Below are 11,902 nucleotides of genomic sequence, written 5' to 3'. Positions count from 1 at the left end.
CATGTACTTAACAGCCGACCAGACTGCACTGCCTGGCACCTTCCCTTCATGTTCTTCCCAAACCCAGACGCCCCAGCCTCTGGGTTTCTGTTTGTGGAGAAAGTGCCTGGGGAGTGCCCAGCCAGCCTTCCTGCTGGGGAGCCACGGAACTTTCCATCTCTACTCGGCTGGTCCCTTTCCCAGAGGCCATTTATAAGTCTAGAGTCACCTCCACCGGGCATAAAATGATGGGAGCTCACTGATATTTGTAATGTGGATTCAGTTTCAATCTAAAGACCCCCTGCTAGGAACAGTTAGTTGTGCAAATGTCTGACTTCCCTGCCCTGATAGAGTGTGCAGGTCCCGGGGGACAACCAAGATTTAAGCTGGAATTCCTCAGAGGGCCAGGCACGGACTTCGCTCAGGGAACGTTTGTTGAGTTAAACCAGAGAACTTTTTAAAAAAAGATTTTATTTACTTATCTTTAGAGGGGAAGGGAAGGAAAGAGGGAGAGAAACATCAATGTGTGGTTGCCCCTCATGTGTCCCCTGCTGGGAACTGGCCTGCAACCCAGGCATGTGCCCTGACTGGGAATCGAACTGTGGTTGTTTGGTTCGCAGGCCCGCACTCAATCCACTGAGCTACGCCAGCCAGGGCTAGACCAGAGAACTTCTTGAGAGGGAAGGATGACAGGAGTTAAGGAGATGATGGAATCCCCTCTCTGGTGAGAGTTCTTGAAATGTGTGAATTTTCGTTGAAACCTTCAGCAGCTCCAGCGCCTCATCCACACGATTCACTTTAAAAATCCACACGCCTTTTGAGCATTTGAAGGCTCCACAGTTTCCTCAGTCGGCTTTCCAGCAGGTTCAGGTGGGGGCCTCACCTCTTTCTGCACTTGATAAGAATGTTCTGGAGACAGCAGGAAGGGGCGGGAAGGTAGACAGGTGGAAACTGGCAGATCACTTCATGACAGCACACAATTGCTCGGACCTAGAGGGTCCGTCCCCCTGCAGGGCGGGCTGCCCGCCGGAGGGGCTGCCAGCCAGATGGGCTCCCCCGCACCCCCCCCCCCCGTGTGCAGATATCGGCCCCAGCAGGGCTCCTTATCCACACAAGCATTCTCCCCGAGGTTCTTCCGAGAGACCGCCACACCGCCCCCACACGCTGAGCACGTGGCTCCTGGCAGCCCTGTGGAGAACCAGATAGCGGCCTTTGAGTCTTTTGTCAGAGGGTCTGCCCCATGTGTCCTCAGGTCACCTCGCGCCATAGAAACTCCAGGGCACAGAGGTCACCGCAGTAGTTACTCAACACTTTCGAGGAAGGCTCATCTGGGTGGAAGGAAGAGACCATCTCTCCTCCTGGGGCCACCACCTGTGGCCTGGCGGTCCTGATAACACAGAGCACCCCTCCCACAACACTGCCAAGTTCACATTTTACTTGCAGCCCACCCACAGCCACTACCACCATTACCTCCTCTCCAGGCTGGGCGTGGTTGGACAGGGTGGCTTGAACCAGCAGGCACAGCGTGGTCAAGGGCAGCCGGAGTCTGCTCGAGGTGGGCGGGAGCCCGTGTGACTGGGGATCCGGCGCCAGACCATTCCTCCTGGGTGATGTTTTAATCATTTCCAGCATGGAATGCTCTCTACCTCTGCTCCAGACTCAGAAGCTCTGGGTTCCTGTTCTCTGACCCCAACTTACCCCTTAGAAGGCAATACGGACTTTCTAGTGGGAAATTCAGGTGGGCTTTGAAAGTTTCATTCCCAGTAGCTCTTATCCTTGAGAACACGCCTCGGTTCATTGCCGGACTCAGCCCCCGCTTCCCTCAGAGACCTGGAGGACGCAGGTGTGAGGTTCCGGCACCGGCGATGCTGCAGAACGACCTCACCTGTGCGGGCGAGAATCCCCTTGCTTCTCGTGGCTGGGCGTCTGCTCCTTCTGCTTGTTCCCTGCCTGTGCCCGTGGCGATAACAAACTCGCACTGACGCCCTGGTGAATGTACCTATCTCCCAGCACAAATGAAAGAAAGGTCAAAGCCGGAGCCCCTTCCAGAGTCCTTGGTCACCGATTTTCTGGTGTTTTTATTTGGAACTGCACCTTCATCATGCTGTTTCTGCATGCACGTGCATTCATTTTATTGCTTAAATGAATGTGTTAAAACCCCAAAGGTCCCAACTTGAAGGACATTAAATACAAATTTATGAGTGCATTCAAACATCACTGTTTTCTATCCCTACCCCACGGGATCATACGGGGACAGGGTTTGAGCTCCCTAAGCAGTTTTCCTAGACCTAATGCAGTGAAGAAAGGCCCGGCCAGGGGAATGTGCCCAGTACAGTAGAATTTCCTATTTTCTGAATTAAGAACGTAAAACCTGAATCACTGGGCTTTTCTTTGTCCCCAAACAGGTGCAGTGGCAGACTTAGGAAATCAGGGTCTTTGCAAGCCCCACAGTGCCTTAGACTCTGTCCTGTGCCTCTGGCTGGTGTCAGAGCCAAGCACGCAGCCCCAGCACTGGGAAGCGGCATGCCAAAGTTAATCATTGGCCCCGCAGAGCACACGGCTGGTCAGGCTGTTTGTGTGTGGCTGTTTTTCTGTTTTACGTAAATCACCCTGAACATGTTTGTATCAACCTACTGATGATGCACCTTTGATCAATCGTTTTTAGACAAAAGTGGTTTTTGAGTCCAAAGATCAGGGCTGGGTTGACCTGCAGACTGGTTGCAGGGTGTATAAAACGGGCAAGACGCAGGCTGATAGCAGAGCTATCTCCACCGAGTCTGCAGGAGCTCGGCCAGTGGCCTCCTGAGGGACCGGGGAGGGAGGATGGAGGAAAGCATGAACGTCCTCCATGACTTTGGCATCCAGTCAACGCACTACCTTCAGGTGACTTACCAGGACTCCCAGGACTGGTTCATCCTGGTGTCCGCGATCGCAGACCTCAGGAATGCCTTCTACGTCCTCTTCCCCGTCTGGTTCCACCTTCGAGAAGCTGTGGGCATCAAGCTCCTCTGGGTGGCCGTCATTGGGGACTGGCTCAACCTCATCTTCAAGTGGTGAGTAGGAGCCGTCGGAGAGGAGCGCGGCAAGGAAAGAGGCCGGCACGCTTTCTGGAAATGTCTGTCCAGCGGAAGCCTTCTCCACGCTAATCAGAAAGCCTCAGGTTACTCCCTTCCTGACTTTCGATCAGCTACATAAAGAGAGAAGACAGAGGAAAACCCTGTCAGTGAGCGGAAGATACAGGAAAGGCCATTTCACATGGATGGAAGGCCAGCCGGACTTAGTGAAAAGTCTGAATGATAGGCTAGAAGCAAAGAAACGCAGTGGTACCACTTCGCGGCAGAATAGGTAACATGAAAGTAGATTATAAGAGAAAAAAATGATGTGTGAGAAAAGGAAACACAGAGACCATTTACAAACCTGTGGTGGGGTAAGGAGAAGGGGTCCGAAGCCCGGGGCTGCCTCCAGGCTCAGCTTGGCCGCCACAGCTGCACGGCCTGGGCAAGGCAGAGTAGCTCCCTGCGAGTCTGTTTGATGATCTGTAAACGCAGGCGATTTCCGAGACCTTCATAAGAATTATAGTGAACATTTTGGGGGCATTTGGTATGTGCCAGGTCACCTGCGAAGTGTTTTTCTGGAGGTAGTTACTGTATTATAGATAAAGTGACTGCACCTGGACCAACATGGGGAGTAAACGCCAGAGGCAGGATTTTTAAAATTTATTATTATTTTTTTATTTTTATAGAGGGAGGGAGAAAGAGAGAGAAACACCAATGTGTGGCTGCCTCTTGAGCATCCCCTACTGGGGACCAGGCCTGCAACCCAGGCACGTGCCCCGACTGGGAATTGAACTATCGACCCCATGGTTTGCAGGCTGGTGCTCAATCCAGCCACTGAGCCACACCAGCCAGGGCTAGAGGCAGGATTCACCATAAGCTCAGGCAAGGCGGGGCTCCAGGGGCAAGGCACTTAAGAACCATGTTATACCCAGTGCTGATAAACTGACTCTTGGAGCGGGTGGGGAAGAACCCTGATTTTAGCATTGGCCACTTTCTACTGTTCCTACATTCCCGTTAGAGCCACTTACAAGCTGTTGATGAGTTCAACTTGCAAAAATCCTGGGTATTTTACAATTATTAGCCAGTACCAGCTAACTTTAGCACATTACTGGCTTGGCCTCTCCCTCCTCACCTAGAGACGAGGAGTTGGACCACTGGCCCTCTAAGACGGTTACAATCCCCAAATCTAGGACTATCACCAGATGATTCTTAAGTCTCTTCCAGCTCTAAGAGTCTTTGGTCATAAGCAATAAACGTCCTTTAGAACAGAAAAAAATATTAGGCTCAGAAGCCCGAGTCATATTGATGGGATTCTGAAATTTCTGTTGAAAATCTACTAGGTTTTGTCTATAACACCCCCTATTCAACAGCATGACCCTAAAAAATAGAAAAGATAAACAGATATTCCAAACACCTGATCTCAGTCAAAGGACGATGGGTTTTCCTCTGAATTGGTGGAGGTAAGTTAGTGGCTGTTTCTGATAAGCAATCACTATTCCACCACCAAGTGGGGAAAAAAGGCATCCAGACTGACTTCTGACACTGCTTTCCACAGTGAAAAATATATCTAGTCCAGCCCTGGCCGAGGGGCTCAGCTGGTTGGAACATTGTCCCATACACAAAAAGGTTGCAGGTTCGATCCCCAGTCAGGGCACCAACCTAGGTTGCAGGTTCGATCCCCTGTCCCAGCATGTATGGGAATCAAGTGATCTCTCTCTCTCTCTCTTTCTCTCTCTCTCTCCCTCCCCCTCTCTCCTTTCCTACCTCTCTAAAATCAATAAGCATGTCTTTGGATGAGTTTTTTTTTTCATTTTTTAAAAAAATGTATCTAGTCCTTTAAAAAAGGAAGTGGTTTGTCTGCGATACTCTGTTTCAAAGCAAAGAGGATATGAAGCGAGCACCTGAAGCTGTTATGTCCTTACGGAGAGTTATTCTGATGGCGAAGAAGGTCACGTGTTCGGGAAGCAGGGGCCTTGCCCCTGGGGCTGGGGCTCAGTCTCCCATCCTTGAGGCCTGAAGAAAGAGAAGAGGGGCCTGGTAGGATATGCGAGTTCAAGTTGCAAACTATAGTTCCCTAGGAGTCCTTCCAGGACAAATTTTTCTTGGACTTTAAAAAAAAAAAGGCCACATAGCTGGCTGTATGAATATGGATTTTTGGATCTCAGATTTATGTTTCTGTTTAAATAAATAACACATTCAAATAGTTCAAAACTCCCAAGTTATATAAAGAATTCTCCCTCCCCCATCTTCCCGGTCACCCAGTTCCCCTTCCTGCGGGGGCCAATCTGCCGGTTTTCTGTTTAGTCTCCCGTGGATCTTCTGCTCCAGCTCCTCTCTCTTCTCGAACGTATGGGCTGCTGCCAAAAGTGTTCCTTCGGGGACTCCACACACTGGTTCTGCTTTTCTACAGGATTCTCTTCGGGCAGCGCCCGTACTGGTGGGTCCTGGACACGGACTACTACGGCAATGCCTCCGTGCCGCAGATAAAGCAGTTCCCGGTCACCTGTGAGACTGGACCAGGTGAGACTCCCACCCTCTGGAGAGACAGATGCTGGGTGGCCCTTGCTCGCTGTGGACATTTGTGGTGGGTGAAGCTGTCTTTGAGGGGACGTGAGGGGAGCCATTCCTTCGAGATTTTTCTCATGTCATTTTTCTTTACAATGACATTTTAATTCGCTTCAGGAAGGCCGTCCTGTGTAGCATTTTGCTGCTACTTTGAAAACCTGCCTAATGTTTCCAGAACTTTAATTGCTAATCCAGAGAGGCAAGCACCCTCAAGGGCAAAGGGCTTTGCGAGAGGAAGCATGTTGTGGCTTTTTGCCCATAAAAGGTTAAGCCCTAAAGGCCTGAGGCCCTGGCTGTCCTTCCCAGAGGCCTGGCCTGGCCTGGCCTGGAAGCTGTGTCCTCTGGATCTGACTGTCCAAATCCGCACGCTGCCTGTGTTTTGCTAGTTACGGCCATCCTGGTATTGTTCAGTCAAACGACAGATGCTGTTTTTCCGTCAGTGGTCAGAACATCCATCCCCTTCCCTCACATTAGGTCTCACTCACCCTTGGGAGGGGTGCCGGCATCCCTTCCCCGGGGCCCCAGTCCCTGACCCCCAAACTAGGGCACAGCCCATAGTTGTTTGTCCTCACAAACCTTTGGTTCACCTCAGACCATATTCATCATCCAGGTGCTATTTATTGAGCACCTCCTCTGTGCCAGACACGGGTCTAGGAACTTGGGATGCCTCCGTGAATAAAACAAAGGTCTCTGCCCTTGTAGAACTGACACTTCAATGGTGTGTGGGGGTGCCCACAACATACAAAGTCGTAACACACAAGGAAAATATAGCGAATATGAAGAGATGATCGTTCAGAAGAGGAAGGAGGAGGGAGCGGAGGGGAGGAGGGAAGAAAAGGACAGGTGCTGCCTGTGGGGCTCCTTGGGAAGCAGACTCAGGGCAGAGCAGCGTGCAGGAGTTCAGCCACTCCCAGGAGTAACACCGCCGGGGAGGAACACAGACACCAACCAGGCAGAAGTCCGGTTGCAACGCTGCCTCAGTCTGCTCCACCGGGAGCGCTGGAACTGGGGGTGGCCCTTCTGAGTTGCCTGAATTGGGTCAAGAGGACCAGGCCCTAAAATCCCAATATAGACCAGTGATTGGGTACTGGCCACCCCCCCCCAGGAGAGGGTAACCCCGATCAAGAGAGGGTAGCCTTCTCTTCAGCCCAGGGCAATGCCCAGAGAAGGCTGAGAGCTAAGGCCCGTCTGTGACCACACTCTCAACATCTGAAAAAAATAAGTCCTTCTGTCCAGAAGGGAATCTGGAGCACATCTCAGGACCCTCTATGACTCAGGGTAGAGGATTCGGGCATGGGAACTGATTGCAGAATTAAATGGGGTGGTCGCTGTAGGACTCATTGAGAAAGTGAGATTTAAGCAAAAACTTGAAGGAGGCAAGGAAATTAGCCACTTTGTTTCTGGAGGAAAACTTATCTGACCAGAAAGACTGACAGTACCCAGCCCCGGAGGGGGGAATATGTTGAAAGGAAAGCGAGGAGGCAGGCAGGAGCGGGAGCAGAGGACACAAGGAGAGTGGAAGAAAGGTGATGGAGGCAAAGCCGTCTGTAATTATACATCCAGCACTCGGACTTGTTTGGACGGACTGCATATAAGTACAGGAGCTGGGCCTCCTCTGGTTTTGCTCACCACTGTACTCCCAGAGCCTAGCCCAGCCCAGAGCTAGACTTGTAATAGGAGCTCGATAGATACTTGTTACATTGGTGGCTAAATGGATAAATGAATGGACGTCAGGGTCGGGAATGGACAGATGGATGGATGGATGACAGCCCCTAGCAGTCTCCCAGATGGACGCTTTCCCCTTAACCCTTTCATTCATCTCTCCCCCACCCTTTAGGGAGTCCCTCCGGCCACGCTATGGGTGCCGCAGGTGTGTACTATGTGATGGTCACATCCACCCTTTCTATCTTTCGGGGAAAGAAAAAGGCCACCTACAGATTTTGGTAAGAACTCAGCCCTGGGGTGTGGGTGGTGGAGAGCAGGAGGGGGCTCTCTCCGTAGCTGACACGCCACTTGCTCTTCCTCACATCCCCCTAGCCCGTCCCACACTCTGGGTTGGTGCTGATAAGAGCTGTGTGGCCCGGCTGCTGTGGGTGAAGATTAGAGTCGCCGAATGTTAGGGCTGGAAGACACCCACAGGGGCACAGCCTTAATGTTACAGAAAAGGAAACCAACCCTAATGTGGGGAAGGGGCTTCTTGAGATCAGGTAGTTAGGTAGTGGTAGGATTTAAATAAAGACCTATTTCTGTATGAACTGCAGAGCCTTCCCTTCCGGCTTAAAGTAAACAGAGAACCGTAAGACAGTCTCACTGCAGGGAATTCTGGGTATGCAGCCACTGTGCAAATAAAGCCCTCAAACTCGAGGGTTCACCACGTGCCACGGGCATCTCTGTGCTTTTGAGTACAGGCGTTCGTTTACAAATATTCCACCAATGGCATCTCAGTTTGCCAGGCTTCAGCACTCCTGCTGAGGCTGTTCTCTTTGCTGGAGGGTCTGTATCTGGGGTCTGTTACGGCTGCCTCCTCTTTTGCAGGTTTTTGAACGTCATTTTGTGGTTGGGATTCTGGGTCGTGCAGCTGAACGTCTGCCTCTCACGAATCTACCTTGCCGCTCATTTTCCCCATCAGGTTATTGCTGGAGTCTTGTCAGGTATCAGCCACTCAGGCTCCCTCCCTCCCTCTCCTGCCTATCTCATTTCTCTCTAATCAGGACAAAATCCAGCATTCCAGCTTTGTTCTCTTAGTTATCAGTGCTGTTAGCAGTTTAGTGGGTTAAAAGTCAAGGGTGGCTAATTTGAAATGATTCACTTCTGCAGGAGTGCCCAGATAGACACAATTAAGTGTGCCCCAGAAAAGCTGCACTATGCCAAATACTTACCCAATTAAATTAGCTTGGAATCCCCGGCATTTTTACATTCTTTAGTTCTTACTGACCTTCAGTCAGGAGTGGCCCCTAGTTTCATTTTAAGGGGCTCTACCAAATTTAACAAATTAACACAGTATCCTAGGAAAGCTCTTTATTTAAATAAATTCATTTGCAAACCTACTAGATACCCACAACTGGTCTTCTGAATAGGTTCGGAGTTTTGAATATTTGCATTTTCTTAGATCCAATTAATAAGGGGCAGAAAAAATTGGGTTTAAGTGCAGAAAAAATTTTCTTGACTTTTGTGGGTGGCATTGAAATATAAAACTTCAGGGAAATTATGATTCCCCCTGCCCCGGAGACCTGTAAGAGCAGAAAACAGTGCTGAGAACAGGAAAAATAATGATTCCATGGCAACTACGAAAGTAAGACAACATTGAGCACTGGGTTCCATGTTTGAGAAGGAGCCCGGAAGCCAGGTCACGTGAAAGACCCCAGAATGTGTAGGTTAGAGAGGAGAACTCTCTTCAAACATGCTACAGGGGCTCTAGATTTTCAACTGAACTCCTGCAGGAAGAACTGAAACCAACAGATGGCATTAGAGGGAAACAGACTACATTCGGCCCAGCGAAAGAAAGACCTTTTTAATGGTCAAATCCATTCAAAGATGAAAGGGGCTGCCCAAGTGGGAGTGAGCTCTCCAGCCCTGAGGGTATTCAACTAGAGACAGGAGAACCCCCTGACAGGAAACATACATGTAGTAGGAGGGTGTATGTGACACGACTCTTCCTCCTGAAAGGGTCTATGGCTGAGGAAGGTTGGAGTCACATATGAGAATAAACCAGGTGACCCTCTAGTTTATGATTGAATAGGTGACAGATGACAGGTCACCCATTGGGTCCCAACCCACCTCTAGCTGGAGGTCCGGAGTCTCCCCTACCTCTCATTGTCGTTCTCTCTTCCTCCCAGGCATTGCTGTTGCTGAAACTTTCCGCCACATCCAGGGCATCTACAACGCCAGTCTCAAGAAATACTCTCTCATTACCTTCTTCCTGTTCAGCTTTGCCATTGGATTTTACCTGTCACTCAAGTGGCTGGGTGTAGACCTCCTGTGGACTCTAGAGAAAGCCAAGAGATGGTGTGAGCGGCCAGAATGGGTCCACATTGACACCACCCCCTTTGCCAGCCTCCTGAAGAACGTGGGGACCCTCTTTGGCCTGGGGCTGGCTCTCAACTCCAGCATGTACAGGGAGAGCTGCAAGGGCAAGCTCAGCAAATGGTTCCCCTTCCGCCTCAGCTGCATCGTGGCCTCCTTAGTGCTCCTGCACCTCTTCGACTCTTTGAAGCCCCCATCCCAAGTGGAGCTGGTCTTCTATATCCTGTCCTTCTGCAAGAGTGCGGCTGTGCCCCTGGCCTCCGCCAGCCTCATCCCCTACTGCCTCGCCCGGATCCTGGGCCAGCCGGATAAGAAGTCTTTGTAACAACTGTGGAGCCCTCAGTATTTAAAGCCAACAGCCGTGCCAAGGCTTGAGGGCGACTAGCATCTTCTGCCAGCCCACTCTGAGGCCAGAAGTGCCCAGGTCTTGCATGGTCCACTTCCCCCTTTGCATTGCTAATTGTACTGGGGGATGGTTTTTGAAAGGCTAGTAAGGGTATCTGAGAACACCCTTGTCTGTGAGAAGTTCAGTTCTTCTGAATTTTCCCAAAAAAACTTGTTCTTCTGTCACATGTCCAAAAGTCAGGCTTCCAGGTAGGGACCGCTCACAATCCCAGGCTGGGAATCCCACCTGAGAACGCTCTACCCACGCTCATTCTTACTCAGGAAAAGAGAAAAGAGACGTGGATTTAATAGGAAAACAAGGATAGATTAAGGAGGATTTTTTTAGTACCTGGAATATCATGCAAATTATGTCAAACAATACCTAGATGGCTTTTGATTGTACTTAAATTGTTAAGTGAGTGACTCAATACTGGGAGACAAACTTAAGGTGTGATTAATAGGTGGTTAGTGGGATAATTCAGCGTCTTGTGTTTTTCTGTTATATATCTGTGGTCGTTATATTTACTAGGTTTTCCGAATGGCTGCGGTGGCCCAGGTGTGCCCTACACCTAGGTGTAGTCACCTTCTTCTCCACCACACTGGATCCCCCTCCTTATTAGCCCAGCTCTGCTTTCCCCAGAATTTCCCACTGGCCCTCCACCCGCCCCCCTGGAAATGCAGATGCCCAAAGGTGACTCTCGGGTAGTGCTTTTGTTACGTTTCAGTTAAGCTTTAAGATCTTGGGCTAAAAGGCAAGGAGAGGCAAGGATTCCCCTCTGCAGAAGGTCACTCCAATGTTACTTTTGATTTCTGGAGGGTAACCGGGACTCCCTTCTCTATCCCAAGCGAACCAAGAGCACGTTCTTGGAGGGGAAGGCCTCCTGGCCTATTCTCCCGTCTCAGCTGATTTGCAGAATATGCCCTAAAAAAAGTGCTGAAGCCTATTTATTTGAGAGTCCTTGTTTTTGCTACTAATTATGTAGTTCACCATATATTATCATTCACACCAAGCTTCCTGGCCATAACATCTTTGAAAAGAAAAAAATATATATGTGCAGTATTTTATTAAAACATTTTATTTAAGAACGAAGCCTTGCTGATTACTATGTTTTAGGTGCAATGGGATCCGAAGGTTCTAATTCTGGCTCGGCTAAATTTCTAGCTCTGTCTCTACTTCCCTAAACAAATAATTTCGTTTCTGTGTACCTACGTTTTTCCTTTAGAGAAGAAACGTTACTTTGTCTTGGGTTGGTCAGGAGTCCCAGGAGAATTGGGGAGACTTGTAGAGGGTCCATGAGACACAGGGAGAGTTGAGCAGATCAGCGTAAGCGTAATATTGTTGGCCGAGATTGAACCTTCGTTACAGGCTGAAGGTCAGCATGAGTTGCTCTCCAGGGCCAAACCACCACTTGAGGGCAGGCAGGCAGGGTAATGACCAAACCAAGCAGTCAGGGAATGCAAGTTGCAGCAGCAGAACAAAACCAGGCAGATTCTGGAATTCATTACCCTGTGTCAGCAAGCTGTGGGCTATAGTGGAAGAGAGTCTGAACAGGAAAAGTCAGAGCACCGAGGAGTGGTCCAGGGACCTGCTGCACGTTTTTCCGTTTATTCCATGCGGGGTCCAAAGGCCTTGACTCATCAGCATAACCCTGATGTCCACCAAGGGCGAGACCTTTGGGATGTATTTCTTTAGGGAAAATTGAGTGCCCCTACTGCATTTGGTTTCCCCAGGGGGAGCCCGGACCCTAAGAGACGCTGACGGTTTCACTGAGGAAGAAGGGAAATGGCCTTGTTCTGTCTGAACTGAGCCTCACTGCTCAGGCGGGGCCCCATCTCGGTGATTGCTTTGTTCTCAGGGACCAAGTCCAGGTTCCTGGCAATGGGATTCTGCCCCC

At 50.1% G+C, this 11,902-nt stretch overlaps 1 protein-coding gene and 1 long non-coding RNA gene across 2 annotated transcripts; one reads left to right on the top strand and one right to left on the bottom strand.

The window, feature by feature from the left end:
• The first annotated feature begins 2,727 nt into the window (after window positions 1-2,727).
• Window positions 2,728-11,097, top strand: G6PC1 (glucose-6-phosphatase catalytic subunit 1). Its single transcript, XM_037033260.1, has 5 exons — window positions 2,728-3,032; window positions 5,446-5,555; window positions 7,438-7,543; window positions 8,136-8,251; window positions 9,437-11,097. Exons 1-5 carry the CDS (start codon window positions 2,803-2,805, stop codon window positions 9,946-9,948), a joined length of 1,074 nt encoding a protein of 357 aa, XP_036889155.1. The 5' UTR covers window positions 2,728-2,802; the 3' UTR covers window positions 9,949-11,097.
• LOC118978056 (uncharacterized) lies at window positions 2,861-3,740 on the bottom strand. The gene is made up of 2 exons (XR_005064649.1): window positions 3,397-3,740; window positions 2,861-3,166 (listed from the first exon to the last, which is right to left on the bottom strand). It is a non-coding gene; the product is annotated as an uncharacterized LOC118978056 (long non-coding RNA).
• Window positions 11,098-11,902: the final 805 nt, after the last annotated feature.

The sequence above is a fragment of the Sturnira hondurensis genome, unplaced genomic scaffold (assembly GCF_014824575.4).
Source record: "Sturnira hondurensis isolate 20B ecotype Veracruz unplaced genomic scaffold, ASM1482457v3 Scaffold0021632, whole genome shotgun sequence".
Taxonomy (NCBI): Eukaryota; Metazoa; Chordata; class Mammalia; order Chiroptera; family Phyllostomidae; genus Sturnira; species Sturnira hondurensis.
This window is presented reverse-complemented; position numbering and strand designations above follow the sequence as displayed.